This window comes from Nannospalax galili, unplaced genomic scaffold (assembly GCF_000622305.1).
Source record: "Nannospalax galili isolate Female #2095 unplaced genomic scaffold, S.galili_v1.0 scaffold1619, whole genome shotgun sequence".
NCBI lineage: Eukaryota > Metazoa > Chordata > Mammalia > Rodentia > Spalacidae > Nannospalax > Nannospalax galili.
This window is the reverse complement of record NW_008342739.1, coordinates 230850-248669: the sequence shown is the minus strand read 5'-3', so window position 1 is coordinate 248669 and position 17820 is coordinate 230850. Positions and strand designations below refer to the sequence as shown.

Genomic DNA, 17820 nt, shown 5'->3' with positions numbered 1-17820 from the left:
GTAGCAGATAAACCAGGTTTCTCATGTTTTTACTTATTATTGAGAACTTTAAGGGAAGAATGTTTTCTATTCGTCCATTGTAAATCATGTTAGCTGCCCTGTCAACATTATTTTACTGATAACACACATAGATGTGCCAGCCGGAGAAGAGACAGTGTTTTGAAAATCTCTGCCTAAAATCTAGAGGCAATTTGGGAGATCAATGACCAGAGAACACTGTAGGGGATTTCTAAGCAACACTTGTGCATGATGACATGACCTTCTACCTGCTTCAACTGTGACCTGTTATTTTAACATCATCTTCAGATAGGGCTTCCCTTATTTTCAAGGTACTTCTTATTTGTCAAACAACAGAAGAATAATCCATGTTATTTCTGAAATGGTTTATTACTTTAATCAGTATACAGTATATGAAGCATAGAATCTCCTTAAAAATGAATGATTCCGACAGGTCCCACTGTGAGGGCATTGCTATGGAGAAGGGAACATCTGGCTCTTTTCTTTTTACACTTATCCAAGTTCCAAGCAGATTATCCCATTACTGCTCTGCTGTGTTATTTCTGTCCAAGTTGTGACAGCTAAAATACAACAAAAATGCATTTAATTTTTAAATTTTCATTTCTGAAAATATTTTATTATTTTTATTTAATGTGTATGAGTGTATTGCCTGCATGTATGTGAGTGCACGTGTGTCATGCAATGCCGCAGAGGTCAGAAGAAGGCTTCGGATTCCCCTGGAACTGGAGTTAAGGATGGTTCGTAGCTGCCATGTGGGTGCTGAGAATAGAACCCGGGTCCTCTGCAAGAGCATTCAGTGCTCTTAACTGCTGAGCCATCTCTCCAGCCCCTAATTTTCAGTTTTTAACTACAAAAATCTGAATCTAAACATATTTGTAAACACTCTTAAGAAATTTACCTTCAATATTGTAAAATTTAGGTTTCCTATTTATTATAATCTTAGAACAATAAATTTCAACTAAATAATTTAACTCATACTTTAAAAATGTGTACAAATTGTAAATACAGACAATATGGAAATTAGTACTAAATTTAGTATGAAAATGTAGAGAAATGTTTTTTTCTGGTCTTTTTGAGACAGGGTCTCCCTGTAGCCCCAGCTGTCCTGGAACTCACTGTGTAGAAATGTTGTGAGGAATTTCACTGCAGTTCCCTACATAACTTTGTATTCCTAAAAGACCACAAAGGCAGAAGGAAACACTTCAGTTCTGGAAGGCTGAGTAAGCGCTTACTGAACCAAATCTCCTGGGTAACTGTATGTTAAGCCATAAGTGTTTAGGGCAACTAAAACTACTAGAGTGAACTCTGTGTGTGTGTGTGTGTGTGTCTGTCTGTCTGTCTGTCTGTCTGTCTGTCTGTCTGTCTGTAATTCCAGGTATGCTTTTCCTGAACCTACCATGAAACCTTGAACTTCCTACAAACAGGAGAGACTGAGATCTGAGCTTCCACCTGAGAAACAAGTTCGAGTCTAACCAAACACCTGCCTACTGAAACCCTAAATCAATACTGTTCAGAGAAATGGAATTCATTCACCAAAACATAACATCTACAATGCTGACGATGCAAGGTAAACTTAGTCTATACCAAAAAAAACAGGAAAGGGGTTGGAGAGATGGCTCAGCGGTTAAGAGCACCAGCTGCTCTTGCAGAGGATCTGGGTTTGATTCCCAGCACCCACATGGTGGCTAATAACCATCTGTAACTCCAGTTCCAGGGGATCCAATGCCCTCTTCTGACCTCCATGGGCATTGCACGACATGGGTGCACTTACACACAGGCAGGCAATACACTCATATGTATAAAATAAAAATAATAAAACATTTATAAAACAACAACAAAACCCCCAAAAGTAGGAAAATACAACCCATTCTGTGGAGGGAAGAAAGGAAAAAGGTACAGAGGTAGCCCACACATTCCCTATCTCGTAACCTAAGCAGGGTTGGGCCTGGTTAGTGCTTGGATGGGAAACAGTTTTTAAAAGCAGCTGTATCTACCTCTGGTGAAATGAGAGAAAATGTGTTCACGGAATTAAAAGAAACATGAAACAAATGAAATTCTAGACTTGCTAAATACATCATTCACAGAGATCGGAAATAAAAGGGTTATTCAAACTTATGACAGTAACAGAATCCTTAGGGATTTGTGGGCCAGTAATATGTAAAGCATGTAATCACTTAATGACATGGGGACAGATCTGGACATGCAACAATAGGTGATTTCATCATCAAGCACTAGAGTGGACTTACACAAACCTACCTGGTTATAAGCCACTGCACCCTGGATATATGTGGTATAGCTACGGCTCCAAGGCTGCGAGCCCATATGGGATGTGACTATATACTACAGGCAATTCTAACACAATGGCTACATACTTGAATATTGACCCAGAGAAAAACTTCTGTAAAAATATAGTACTGAGAGATAAAAAAGTGGGACCAGTGAGACGGAGCATTTGGTCAAGTCCCTGCAGTGAAAAACATGAGGACCTGAGTTCAGATCCCACTACCCTCATAGAAGATGAGTGTGGTAGCATGCATCCAAAACCTCAGCATTAGGAGGGCGGAGACAGGCAGATCCCTAGGGCTCAGTGGTCAGCCAGTCTAGCCAAATCAGTGAGTTCTAGATTACATGAAAGGCTGTGTCTCAAAAAAGAAGGTGGAAAGTGATGGGGGGAAGAGTTGATGCTGACCTCCCCCCACAAACATACCCAAGTTACACGTCATACAGTATTACAGCTGCATGTCTGCGTACACAACATCAGAAGTGGTGCCACCTCGATGGAGCACCCATCTCGATGGAGCACCCACCTCGATGGAGCACCCACCTCGATGGAGCACCCACCTCGATGGAGCACTACATGAAAGGCTGTGTCTCAAAAAAGAAGGTGGAAAGTGATGGGGGGAAGAGTTGATGCTGACCTCCCCCCACAAACATACCCAAGTTACACGTCATACAGTATTACAGCTGCATGTCTGCGTACACAACATCAGAAGTGGTGCCACCTCGATGGAGCACCCACCTCGATGGAGCACCCACCTCAATGGAGCACGCACCTCGATGGAGCTCGCAGGACTGGAAGCTAGAGGGTCCAATGCGTGAGGGCCCAGGTCAGCCTGTCTGGCGTCACTGCCTTGAGAAAGACCAGCTCTCCCTCACCCAGCAGTGATCAGCTGCCAGTGGTTCCTCAGCTAAGGTTGGGGCCTGCTGCCCATTTCCCCAGTTCGGTGCTGGGTTTTTGTCTGGGTTGAGTTTGCATGGGTCTTGTACATGCTGTCACCACTGCTGCAAGTTCATGTGAGCAAGTTCCCAGAGGCCTGGAAAACTCTTGTTTCCTTATGGTCATGCACCAACCCCAGGCTCTTAGAATCTTTCAGCCCCCTCTTCCACAATGGTCCCCAGCATCCACTTGGTGGCTCACAACTGTCTGTAACTCTATGTCTAGGGGATCCAACACTCTCTTTTGGTCCCCACTTAAATACATGCAGGTAAAGCACTCAAAATAAAACAACCCCCCAAATATCCCTCAAATGTAGCACCTGATAGAGCTAAATGAGAAAGAGAATTCAGTAATCATAGTTAACTTTTCTTTTTGAGATGGTCTTATCACTATGTATCCCAACCTGATTTTTAAAAAAATGATTTTATGGTTTTTGTTTTATTGCATGAGTGTATTGCTTGCATGTATGTAAGTGTACCCATGTCATGTAATGCCTGTGGAGATCAGAAGAGAGTGTTGGATGGATCTCCTGGAACTGGAGTTATGGACAGTTGTTGGCCACCATGTGGGCGCTGGGAATCAAACCCCGGTCCTCTGCAAGAGCAGCCAGTGCTCTTAACCGCTGAGCCACCTCTCCAGCCCCAAGCCAAGCTGATTTTGAAGTTACATCCTCCTGCCTTCAGAAGGCTGTATTATAAGTTGTGCCACTAGACCATGTTTCTAGTTAGAAATTTTAATCTTGCTTCACCACACAATAGACCCCATTCAAGAGAAAAAGCAGACAAACTGAAAGACTTAGAATCTGAGAAGCACAGCCCACTACCTTGACTGAACACGCACCTACAAAACTCTATGCTTCTGTAAAAGTCCACTTTTTAAAAAAGTAAACATGGAAAATTTACCAACACAGACCATGTACTGGATCATAGAAGGAATTAAATCACATTTAATACTGCTTATAGTCAAGCTATTGAGAATTAGGTCTGCAGAAAACCTCGAAGAGACCTACTACAATGGTTACAGAATAAATCACAGGGTAAATTACAAAATATTTGAAACTCAATATATTTGAAAGCACAGCATAGACAAAATTATTTGATGAAGCTGATGGGGGGGGGCAGTCTGTCAGGAATTTAAACTTTATAGCTTTAACTACTTAGAAAACTAAAGTTAATAACAAGTTTCCAGTTTAAGAAGCCAGGAAAGGAAAAGGTTCATTAGGATGAGAGACACACCAAGAGCAGAAATCAACAAGAGAAACAACTGAGAAAAGTAACGTCAAGATAACACCTGGGGTAGGGAGATGGTTCACTGGTTAAGGGCACTGGCTGCTCTTCCAGAGGACCTGGGTTTGGTTCCCAGCACCCATAGGCAGGCTCATAAACTGTAACTCCAGTTCCAGGGGATTTAATGCCTTTTCTAGCTCTTTGGACATCAGGCACACACGTGGTGCAGATGGACAGTTGCAGGCAAAACACACATAAAATAAAAATAAAAATAAATCTTTTAAGAAAAGACATCATCTAAGGTTCATTAAAAAGATCAACAAAATCGAGGCTCCCCTGATTGGTCTAACCAGGAAAAAGTTCCACGTATATGGCTGCTTTTTCCCGGTTGAGGGAGAAACTATAAGGGAAAAATAGAGCATCTGGCAGGGATTCCCTGGGAAGGAGATAAGGGAGCTTCCTGGTGTGATGGAAAACACTCTCTGTCTTAGGTGTTTGGGATACTCGGGGTAAACATCTGGCAAAACTCAAGAGAAGAGTCGATCAATGAATGATATGGGCATTGCTGGCAATAGATTACTCTGAAATTTAAAATAATGTCAGAACAGCAGTTTAGAAAAGACAGGTAACTTTATGAACCAAGTACAGGAACGTTCACTGCAAATTCCCTTCAACTTTGCTTGAAACTGCCACTACGGCTAGAAATGTGAGAGCACAGGTTGCTGGATATGCTCAAAATATACGGTATTCACGTGTGAAATTCTCAAATAAGAGTATATGAAAACAAAACCAATGAGCTGTGACTGCCTGGAGGGTGCTCCTCACACTTGGTGTCTTTCTGTCTGTGACTGTCTTTGAGAAGCCGGTGCTCTCGGTGCCTTATCCCTTAGCCTCTGTTTTGTCTAGCCCTGGTACTTGAGTGCCTTATCCCTTAGCCTCTGTTTTGTCTAGCCCTGGTACTTGAGTGCATGTTAAAATATCTTTCAAAACATCTGCAACTCTGCTAATCTTGAGACTCTTCAGCATCAAAACCAGGAATTTTGCTTTGGCTTATGTTGAGGTGCCTAAAATTCAAGAACTTAGGCTGCTGAGGGCAACAGGAGCTGAGCCTCCTTCACCTGTAGCCCAGGCACTGAGAGTGGACATTATTGGTCAGGCTACTGAGCATCCCAATTAAAGAAAGCTAAGATCAACACATCACTGAGCACATCAGTGGGAATACCACAGGACTGTATTAGTTCACTTGACCACAGGTGCCGTTAACTTCAAAGTGAACAGAACACCAACTGAGCATGTATACACCACTGACCGACCAACAAACAACTTCTGAGGCCCAAGATATGATGTGCTTACCTAAGTCAGATGTGTGGACAGTGTATGAGTTCGGAATTCAATACTCCTTGCTTGGGCACACCAATTTTAAACTGTCCATTTACCTTTTCATAAAGAGTTGGAACTACTAACCTGCTTAAAATAGGGTTATTTGGGCCAGGCGTGGTGGCACACGCCTTTAATCCCAGCACTCCAGAGGCAGAGGCAGGTGGATCTCTGTGAGTTCAAGGCCAGCCTGGTCTACATAGTGAGTTCCAGGACAGCTGGGGCTACAGGGAGACCCTGTCTCAAAAAGACCAAAAAAAAAAAAGGGTCATTTACCAGGATTTGGTTTTTTTTTTTTGGTCCATGGTGAAACATGTAAAGCTGAATGCCATCTTATTTTAGTTGATTCAGTTGAGGAAATAGTTTTCAAAAGAGGGAACCAACAGCAACTTGCGGTATGTTAAGAGAAATAAACTAAAAAGGCACACCTTACCTGTTTTATGAACTGTGCAGCATTGAAAAGCTCACTGCAGCCATATAAAACGTGCTTGCCTTGCTTCGCCTGTGAAAATCAGACACAGAACTCAGATGTAAGTGAGTAACAAGAAATAATTTAAATATTCTTATAGACAGACATCCTGCTGAGCTTTACTAGGGGAGGTTGTTCTCAGCGGTCTTTTGTTGGGAGTGGTGGTAGATTTTTAGTGAGTATGTGTCCTAAAGTTACATGAAACAAACAGGAACAAGGTGGTGAAATGGGCACAAGAATGTTTTTTTCTTGAAAAAGTAGTGTATTGCGGCACATCAACACCACACTGCTGTACTAAAATAAAAGGGATCTGATGAGCACCAACTTCCCAGGACCAACAGTCTATGAAATCGTAGATGAATGTTATCTCCGTGTATGATCTATGCTATATGAAGAAAGCAATCTTGAGTTCTTCTGTGGGAAGGAGGACGTGATGAGGAAGCACGCCTGCCCTTCAGTCCACGTGGGGCTGTAACAGTGTTAACGCTGACACTTCGGTCCACGTGGGGCTGTAACAGTGTTAACGCTAACACTTCGGTCTACTGGGGGCTGTAACAGTGTTAACGCTGATACTTTAGTCCACGTGGGGCTGTAACAGTGTTAACGCTAACACTTCGGTCTACTGGGGGCTGTAACAGTGTTAACGCTGATACTTTAGTCCACGTGGGGCTGTAATAGTGTTAACGCTAACACTTCGGTCTACTGGGGGCTGTAACAGTGTTAACGCTGATACTTTAGTCCACGTGGGGCTGTAATAGTGTTAACGCTAACACTTCGGTCTACTGGGGGCTGTAACAGTGTTAACGCTGATACTTTAGTCCACGTGGGGCTGTAATAGTGTTAACGCTAACACTTCGGTCTACTGGGGGCTGTAACAGTGTTAACGCTGATACTTTAGTCCACGTGGGGCTGTAATAGTGTTAACGCTAACACTTCGGTCTACTGGGGGCTGTAACAGTGTTAACGCTGATACTTTAGTCCACGTGGGGCTGTAATAGTGTTAACGCTAACACTTCGGTCTACTGGGGGCTGTAACAGTGTTAACGCTGATACTTTAGTCCACGTGGGGCTGTAATAGTGTTAACGCTAACACTTCGGTCTACTGGGGGCTGTAACAGTGTTAACGCTGATACTTTAGTCCACGTGGGGCTGTAATAGTGTTAACGCTAACACTTCGGTCTACTGGGGGCTGTAACAGTGTTAACGCTGATACTTTAGTCCACGTGGGGCTGTAATAGTGTTAACGCTAACACTTCGGTCTACTGGGGGCTGTAACAGTGTTAACGCTGATACTTTAGTCCACGTGGGGCTGTAATAGTGTTAACGCTAACACTTCGGTCTACTGGGGGCTGTAACAGTGTTAACGCTGATACTTTAGTCCACGTGGGGCTGTAATAGTGTTAACGCTAACACTTCGGTCTACTGGGGGCTGTAACAGTGTTAACGCTGATACTTTAGTCCACGTGGGGCTGTAATAGTGTTAACGCTAACACTTCGGTCTACTGGGGGCTGTAACAGTGTTAACGCTGATACTTTAGTCCACGTGGGGCTGTAATAGTGTTAACGCTAACACTTCGGTCTACTGGGGGCTGTAACAGTGTTAACGCTGATACTTTAGTCCACGTGGGGCTGTAATAGTGTTAACGCTAACACTTCGGTCTACTGGGGGCTGTAACAGTGTTAACGCTGATACTTTAGTCCACGTGGGGCTGTAATAGTGTTAACGCTAACACTTCGGTCTACTGGGGGCTGTAACAGTGTTAACGCTGATACTTTAGTCCACGTGGGGCTGTAATAGTGTTAACGCTAACACTTCGGTCTACTGGGGGCTGTAACAGTGTTAACGCTGATACTTTAGTCCACGTGGGGCTGTAATAGTGTTAACGCTAACACTTCGGTCTACTGGGGGCTGTAACAGTGTTAACGCTGATACTTTAGTCCACGTGGGGCTGTAATAGTGTTAACGCTAACACTTCGGTCTACTGGGGGCTGTAACAGTGTTAACGCTGATACTTTAGTCCACGTGGGGCTGTAATAGTGTTAACGCTAACACTTCGGTCTACTGGGGGCTGTAACAGTGTTAACGCTGATACTTTAGTCCACGTGGGGCTGTAACAGTGTTAACGCTAACACTTCGGTCTACTGGGGGCTGTAACAGTGTTAACGCTGATACTTTAGTCCACGTGGGGCTGTAACAGTGTTAACGCTAACACTTCGGTCTACTGGGGGCTGTAACAGTGTTAACGCTGACACTTCGGTCTACGTGGGGCTGTAACAGTGTTAATGCTGACACTTCAGTCCACGTGGGGCTGTAACAGTGTTAACGCTAACACAGTCTGTTCTGCTTTCACTTCAGAACGTGACAGGATGTTAGGATATAAACACAAAAGTTTTCTACTAGAGGATTTAGGGAATCTTTTATTATTTACTTTCTGGGTTTTTTAAGACAGATCTCACTATATATGTAGCCCAGGCTGGCCTTGAACTCTCGACAATCCTGCCTTAGTATATAAACCACAGAGCTGACTAGCTAAGTTCTTTCTGCTGACATCCATTTACTTATATCATCAACTATAAGGTGAGTCAGGATTCCTTTTTACAATATCCAAAGTTTATGTCACAAGTGAATTGGGTAATCCACCAAGAAACAAGAATGATGGTGCTGTAGCACAGGGAAGGTAATGTTCTGAAATCAGTAAACTGAACAAACGTCCTAAAAGCTGGACGTGATGCTCATATGAGGCCGAGGAAGGGTGAGTACCGTGAGTTCTAGTCCAGCCTGAGCTATAGCAGGAACCCTTGTCTAAACAAGTCCAAACAAACAACAGTCCTGGGTGGCCCATCTGAGAAGAAATAAAACAAGAGCAACAGCTTAGTACATTTAAAAAACTGGGATGGCTATACAGTGATTACACAGGGTCATGCACCTGGGGCTCCTGAGGCCATATGGGTCTGCACATAAGAGCCATCAGTAAAGGTCAAGGTAAAGTAAATGCACAGCAGGGCAAAGACAGCAGAGGGTGACATTAGAGGGGTCTAAGACTTCTAAGACAACGTCCCAACATATCTGTCTTCCAGAAGTACAGAATACATTTCCTCTTCAGTGGTAAGCCACCGAGATATGTTTTAGACACACTAGACTAAAGAGAACCCCAGGCTTATTTATGGAGAAATAATTTCTCTCTCTGATCATGCAGGGAAAATCGGGCTTCATGTCTGTTCCAATAGCAGAAAAGTCACAGAAATCAGTTGCAAACCATCCATCTTTACAGTTTCTACTAAATACCACGAGCAAACTAGCGTGGGCTGCCCCTGCGAACTGGCGTAGGCTGTCCCCTGCAAACTAGCGCAGGCTGTCTCCTGATCTTTTGGACCCTAGCACAGAACTAGATTCAAATGTCAGTATGACGGGCCTGCTGAGGCAAACCTGCTACTCATAGTACCCTTCCTCCTCCTCCAGCTTGGTCCTGAATTATTCAGCATCATGTGTCTCCATTTTTTTTTAACATTTATGTAACAGAAAAATAAGAATGACTATCAGAATAATAATCATTGGTATTTAATGAATTACTAGTATAATTTTCAAGAAACAGCTTACCAAACACTATATTGCAAACCTGTTCTTATATGTGTGTGTATATATATATATATATATATATATATATATACCTCTCCAGGCCTGGTGGCACACGCCTTTAATCCCAGGACTTGGGAGGCAGAGGCAGGCGGATCTCTGAGTTCAAGGCCAGCCTGGTCTACAAAGTGAGTTCCAGGACAGCTGGAGCTACAGGGAGACCCTGTCTCAAAAAGACCAAAAAATAAAAATAAAAAATAAAAAAAATTACAATGGAAGCTGGGCATGGTGGCTCATGCCTTTAATCCCAGCACTCAGGAGGCAGAGACAGGCAGATCTCTGTGAGTTCAAGGCCAATCTGATCTACATAGTGAGTTTCAGGCCAGCTGGGGCTACAGGGAGACCCTGTCTCAAAAAAACAAAAGCAAAACCAAAATAACCTCTTCCTTGTGCAAGACTGGAACCTCTCTGACCTCTGACATGATTCTTACATATACACTGGTGGTGCATGATTTGATTATGAAACATATCCTGTCCAACCAAGCGAGGACTCTGGGAGTGTGCTTATTAGTGTTAGAGCCCTGTGACATCTGCCACGGCTTTTCCCTGTTACATAGTATGAGGACGTAAGAACGATCAAGCCTACCTTAATGATAAATGAATTAATGATGGTAAATGTCACTGTATTCTAATAATTGCCAATTCTGCTGCCCCTGGGTTAAAATTTTTCCCCCCTTTACATTAGGGTGCTTGCTTTGTGTGGTTTTAGTTCTGTCATTCTTTGCTTGGAGTGAGATTCTGCTGTTACCCTGAAAGCGTTTCAAGAGTATGTTGCAGTGTTGAAGTGAAGTGCAGGTTATTCAGATAAATGAGTTCTAGAAATCATTTCTATGAAGAGGTGCTAGAGGCCTCTAAATATCTGAAGTATAGTAAACGGCTGCCAAATGGCAGATTCAAATGTCCAGTAAGTTCTACTATTTCCTAGGTCAAGTACAGTTACAGCAGCAAGATGAGCATGACGGAAAGACAGGCACGGGGCATCCCTCTATACACAGCATTCTGATTTTTATCATTTTGGTAACAGATGGAGTCTTGTCATATGGCCCAGATGGGCCTCAAACTCCTGGGCTCAAGTGATCCTCCTGCCTCAGCCCCCTAAGTAGCCTGGACTACAGGCATATGCCATGTGTCTAGTTACGTTCAAGACTTAAAAACCCACCTCTCAGAAAAGCAGTTATGGCCAGGATAGGTACAATAGAATGCTAGTATTGCACTGACATAAAACTGTGACACCATCAAATGACAGAATGTGACAGCTTGAACCGTACCTTTACGTAGTCAACAAGATTCTGATACTCAATATAATTGCCTCCTCCTACCACAAAGACAATCGCCTAAAAATGCAAATGAGGAAAAAGTTGAAAAAATAGTTAGAACCCTTTTAATTTTCTTTAAAGACATTAAAAAATATTTTTATTTTATGTGTATGAGTGTATTGCCTGCATGTACGTGAGTGCACCCGTGTCGTGCAATGCCACGAAGGTCAGAAGAGGGCCCCTGGAACTGGAGTTAAGGATGGTTCATAGCCACCATGTGGGTGCTGGGAATCGAACCTGGGTCCTCTGCAAGAGCAGTCAGTGCTCTTAACCACTGAGCCATCTCTCCAACCCCCATTTTAATTTTCAAGCAACACAGTGTTTAGTTTGGAAGCCATTCTATAACTGAAGTAAAAACACCAGTTAACTAAAGGCTACATTCTAAGCACCTGGTGCCACTGAAGTCTGTAGATTTATGAATATTACTGCCAACTGAATGGCAATACTATTTTCAGAAATAACTTCTAGGAAAATAACTATTATTCAATTACGTAATAGCAAATAAAAGCAAACATTTTTTTTCTAAAGGATCATTTTGGATTTTTAGTTATTTACTGTAAGCAGGAAAATTAGAAAGCCTGGCATACAATTCCAACATGTTGTCTACTTACAATGAGAAGTGTTTGTATTTAAAATAACATATAGTTACAATAGCCTCACAAATGTTTGGAATCATTGTAGAAACTCCACACACAAAATTCTCATTTCAATCTGAAAGATTCCTTTTTCTGCTATTTGTTATTAAAAAATATTTTATTATTTTCTGTGCATGAGTGTATTGCCTGCATGTATGTAAGTGCACCTGTATCATGCAACACCAGTGGAGGTCAGAGGAGGGCGTCGGATTCCCCTGGGAAGTTACTGGCAGTTGTTAGCTGTCATATGGGTGCTGAGAATGGAAGCTGGGTCCTCTGCAAGAAGAGCCAGTGCTCTCATCGCTGAGCCATCTCTCCAGACCCTATTTTGTCATTCTTAAGTTTAAATTAAGTGCACACAGCTTTATAAACTAGAAGCTCAGAGTTTTTGAGGATTTTAAAAATAGTAACAAGGGCATCCAGAACTGAATTTATCAACTGCCACTGACTGATCATAATAAAGCTGCTGTATGACAAATGCCCCTCTTCAAGGCTCTGGGCTACCTTATCTTTCTTTTCAGGAGCAGAACATTTTTATATGAACTTACCTCTTGGAATGGGTTTTTGTTCCTAGGAACTGAGCTGCAATAAAGAGAAACTGCACTGAGCACTCCATCCTTGGCTTCATCACAGTAAACGGGCACAGGAAACGCATGGCACTTGTGAGCACTATCAGGCAGGGAACTACAGGCCCGCCTTCCTAAGTAGTGGATTCTTCAGCTTTGTGGAAGAAGCAGCTAGAAGAGGCAGTGATCTCATTGTCTAAACAGTAACAGGACAACCTACTGATTTTGATGTAAAATTCCAGAAGATGGAGCAATAGCTCTTTAAGCACGACTAGAGCATAAGACAAGCAACAGAGCAGGTATCGGATGTGATGCACTTTCCACCACATTCAAAGAATTACATTGCTTGGGTATTTCCATTGCAGAAAAACTGAATAAACACTTATCAGGAATGACTAGGAAATGGGAGGAGAGATCTGTATTTTGTGTAGCTTGTCACTTATTACACCCATATATTTAAAAAATATTTCATCAGTGTCCAAGAGATCTTTTAAAAAATATTTATTATTTTAATTTTATGTGTACGAGTATATTGGCTGTATGTATATAAGTGTACCCGTGTTGTGCAGTGTCCACAGAGGTCAGACAAGGTCATAGGATGCCTTGGAATTGGGAGTTACAGGTGGTTGTTAGTCGTCATGTGGGAGCTGGGAATGGAACCTGGGTCCTCTGCAAGATCAGTCAGTGCTCTTAATCACTGAGCTATCTCTCCAGCCCCCCAAGAGATCTTTAATGAAGGCATTTTCCACGTGTCAGATTTATATTGAATGCTAAAATATTAGGCTAGGGGCTGGAGAGATGGCTCAGCAGTTAAGAGCACTGACTGCTCTTGCAGAGGACACGGGTTCCATTCCCAGCACCCACAGGGTGTCTACGAATTATCCTTAACTCCAGTTCCAGGGGAATCTGAAGCCCTCTTCTGACCTCTGTGGCATTGCACGGCACGGGTGCACTCACATACATGCAGGCAATACACTCAGACACATAACATAAAAATAATAAATAAAATATTTTAAAAATTAGGCTCTACAGTGTGGTTTATAGTGTAGATGTCCTCAGAGGAAGGCCCTGACGTTCTGGGGCATCACAGCTCCACCATCTTTTCTCACTTCTACGGTCTGTTAAAATATTCCACATTCCATAGAAAAGGCTAGATGTTCACGTGATCAAAATGTCTTGCCAGTGTTTAACACTAGAATTTTAACTTCTGCGATTAGACAGGAGGTGAAGAGACTTGAGGCTTAAACAGCACAGCATCACTCATGATTAAACACCAAGATCTGTGACGGGCTAGCTCAGGAGACGACTCTGTTAAAACAACACTCAGGCTTGTTTGCCACACCACTGCTGACACTGCTCATCAGCACGCAGATGCCGCCCTGGTCTCTCAGCGTCTACGTCTACTGTTGGCCAAGCTCGAGGCAGAAGTACAAACACAGACAGTGTTGACTCCTCTCTACAGAAGCACAGAATGGAGGCTTAGTGTGTGTACAACCACAACTTGAATGTCAACATTCCCTATAAGAAGCCCCTGCCCATGGCGGTCAGTCCTCATCCTCTTTCTATAACTCTAGTTCCTCTTGCCAATGATGGCTGTTAGCAGATTCCTATGTTATAGCATTTCTGGTAAATCCAGAAAAAGAGAACACTTTAAATTACCGAACACTTTAAGAGTCTAGCAACTAGATCACCTGCAGTGAGTACCTACAAAGATGTGACAGGTTGGGGGAGGGTAAATACAAAGTTCAAAAGAGCTCACCATTGGGGACAGGCAAGAAGCTAGCCCTCCCAAGTCTCAGTGTTAAGAGACATAAGGCTACTTCTTCCCAGCTACCCTCACTCTCTCTAGGTCATTCTCCACACCCCATGAATCAACACTTGAAAAGCAATGTCCACGGTGAGTTACCACATCACGCTTTCACACAATACAAAATGATATACACAGTCTCTTCACTGCCAAAGAATGCTTTGACGGGATGGTCCTCAGGGACATGACCTTTATGTAAGAACGACCAACCAGACAACTTTTTCCAGTTTAGGGCTTCTTTTCATTTGGTTCAATAATTATATTCATTTAAAAACATGTTATCCAAAATTTCTTCCCCTACTTAGTTTGTAATACCATCATTTCATAAACAGTAAACAGCTAAATGTATTTCTGTGTACACACTTATGAAGAAAAAGTAAGATACTACATATAATTTCTCGTGATAATCTCTGAATAATGAGATTATAATTTATACTATTCCCTTACTGGTTCCCAAAGCTTGGAATTTCATAACAAGCTGTGATTAATAATCTAACATTATTTTCATTCGCAGGGGGAAACCCCACAACAAACAATATCAGACAAAAAACACTTACCTGTCATTGCCCCTCAGCATTTTGGGATCAAAGTATCTGTAGTCATCAGTTTCCTATTAAAAACATAAACACACCAAAAACCCACTTTATCATGACTGCAGAATTTCTGTTCCAAAGGTTGCAGCTTAGTAAAGTATGTATTATTTTAATGAATCTACCAATTTGTGGTCTAGCTAACAGCCACCCTGGGCCTTTGATGAAAAGCTACTATGTTCTAATTAACGAGCTTTATAAGTGCTTCACATGAAATGACTCAATCCTCAGGTTATAGGTGTCACTATTATCCCCATTTTTTAAGATGGGAAAATCAGGATAGTAAGAGATTATATGACTTTGCTAAGGCTACATATTTAGTAATAAAGACAGAAAGTGAAGGACTAGAACCCATCCAGGCATCTACTTTTAATGCTCAAGGCTTTCTGTTTATAATTTTGTCTTTATATGTCCATAACTTTACAGAATACATACGCTATAAAAGGTCATTCTAAAAACTATTTATTATTATTATTATTATTTTTTATGTGTATGAGTGTATTGCCTGCATGTGTGTAAGTGCACCCATGTTGTGCAATGCCCATGAAGGTCAGAAGAGGGTGTTGGATTCCCTGGAACTGGAGTTACAGACAGTTGCTAGCCATCTTGTAGGAGCTGGGAACTGCACCCGGGTCCTCTGCTGCTTCTCCAGCCCAACTCTGATTGTTTTTATAAGCTGTTTTTCCCTGTACTATACAAACTGAGGCTGACTAGTTCTTTTTCATTTATAGAAATGTGCTCCTTAGGACGTATTTTACACTTAATTATACATAAAGGATATAGTGTGTAATTTAGGTGAGAGCTGGTCAGAATGGTTGTAACAGCCAAGAATTCCATGTATCTTTGATGATGGCTAGAAAATGCCACTGAGACATGGACTCTTTTCTCTCACACACTCTGCAGTGATTAAGAGCACAAGAGTTGACCTGATTTCACCACCTCCCACCTCAGTGTGATACATTCAGGGTTAACACACTCAGTGTAAAATGCTACTTACAGGGTTTGACTTCATCTCCATGAGGTTGTCTAAAATACGGGTAACAGGCAGATTCTGTGGAAGAGATTAGTGTTCTGTTAAATACTAGAGTAACAAAGGAGAGTTCCTCTCTGCTGACAGAACAATTTAAACACTAAACAGTTTAATCACAGTTAAACAGGCTTATTATGTTTCAGTTAAACACATTCTAAGACCATGTGCATAATTAAGATGTCACCAATGTAAATAGACTTAGCATTGAAAGTTTCCATAGAGAAAGACAATTCTCTATAAAAGCACCTTTTAATCTTTTAATGTGTGTACATTTATTCAAGTTTTAATAGAAAAGTATATTTGGCTTTTTGTATCATTGGTGTTTGCTTTTTTTTTTTTTTGTCTTTTTGAGACAGGGTCTCCCTGTAGCCCCAGCTGTTCTGGAACTCACGATGTAGACCAGGCTGGCCTTGAACTCACAGAGATCCGCCTGCCTCTGCCTTCTGAGTGCTGGGATTAAAAGCGTGCGCCACCACACCTGGCTGATGTTTGCTTTTTAATATTAGTAAAATATTTAGTCTTAGTAATAAGTTCTTGTTTTAATCAGATAAGAACCCACTGTATTTAGTTATTTAGTAGCTTTTAAAGTTTGTGAAAAAGCGTCAGATTAAATGATCTACCAGATTTCCGTCATTTAATGAATTCCATCATATTTGTGCACTTTGAAAACAGGGATAGTGATCCATACACAATTTTGTTGGTCATTTTTATTTTGCCTGTGGCAAATTCCCAATTTCCAATGCCATACTGCACTGTCTTCTTACAGAGCATGAAATGTGTGAGACTGGTGTTGTCAGAAGACAGCCTCGTCACATGTTACAGGCCTTGGGAGGAGAAATACTGCTGTTCCATTTCACTCGGCTAAGGCTTGCTGCTGCTGCTTTTCTGGACATGAGAACAGGTGGTTAGCAAAGACTCACTAAGGGGCACTGTGCCAATTTCAAGTGCACCCCAGTGTGACTGCACTCTGCCCATTTTGAGCTGACGTTCCCTTTGTGAACTATACAGGATCTTCTAGAAAGAATAGCGTTGTATCTTGGAGACTTCATACAACAAAAGTAACATTAAATCTGATTATCCAAAAGATTATGGCTAATATTAGTATTGCACAAGGATTTTTATTTTCTTAGGTCATAAAGCATCTTATAGTTACTAACACAGACTAATACCAAGGAAAATGCTACTTTTCTCAGACAAAAAAATATGCAATTTTCTCCCTTTCTCTACATTAGTAAGTAAAAACCTCTTAAGGCATCTCCGGCAGGTAAAGGTTAGACGGCACCTATTTCATTGTTCTCTGGTACTTGCACTGGCCAGGAACTTTAGAAATGCATGATATACTCAGGGGAACTGAAGATACTTCCTGAACACTATTAGAGTTTTTTTAAAAAGTGGCTCAAAATTTACCTTTATGTCTTGATTCAAGTAGGCTTGAGTTTGTTCGTTTAGAAATCTAAGCCATAAATATCTCTAAAGAATAACTGGCATAGACTCAATTCTGTAAAAATGCTTTACCCAGCGTTGGAGAGATGGCTCAGCAGTTAAGAACACTGGCTGTTCTTGCAGAGGACCCGGGTTAGGTTCCCAGCACCCACATGGTGGCTAACAACCATCCATAACTCCAGTTCCAGGGGATCTGATACCATCTTCTGAACTCCACAGGCACTGCACGACACAAGTGCACTTTCATACAGGCAGGCAATACGCTCATACACATAAAATAAAAATAATAAATAAAAATGTTTTATCCAAAGGAGAAGAGTTATGTTTGTTCCAAGCAATTAAAAACAAAACAGATGAAGTACTTTACAAGACAAATAGGAAGAGGTAATAAAAGTTTGACTCCTGCGGTCTTTCTCTGACCACACACATGCCATGGTAGGTGTATGTGCGCTCTCTCTCTCTCTCTCTCTCTCTCTCAGAAATAATAAAATA

General features: G+C 41.8%; 1 protein-coding gene across 5 annotated transcripts in view; it reads right to left on the bottom strand.

Moving 5' to 3' along the window:
• Positions 1-366: 366 nt before the first annotated feature.
• The window catches only part of Scfd1 (sec1 family domain containing 1), a 91880-nt gene continuing 74426 nt past the window's right edge, over positions 367-17820 (bottom strand). For 3 of the 5 annotated variants that reach the window (XM_029566291.1, XM_017799570.2, XM_029566292.1), the window contains 7 exons: positions 15853-15906; positions 14823-14875; positions 12441-12474; positions 11210-11275; positions 9069-9150; positions 6272-6340; positions 367-578 (listed from right to left, as the gene is read on the bottom strand). In XM_029566291.1, the coding sequence (XP_029422151.1) occupies positions 6303-6340; positions 9069-9150; positions 11210-11275; positions 12441-12474; positions 14823-14875; positions 15853-15906 (327 nt within the window). In that variant the 3' untranslated portion in view covers positions 367-578; positions 6272-6302. Of the gene's footprint in view, positions 579-6271; positions 6341-9068; positions 9151-11209; positions 11276-12440; positions 12475-13405; positions 13915-14822; positions 14876-15852; positions 15907-17820 lie in introns of those variants that run through there. The other 2 variants (XM_008838796.3, XM_029566293.1) reach the window with 2 other exon arrangements.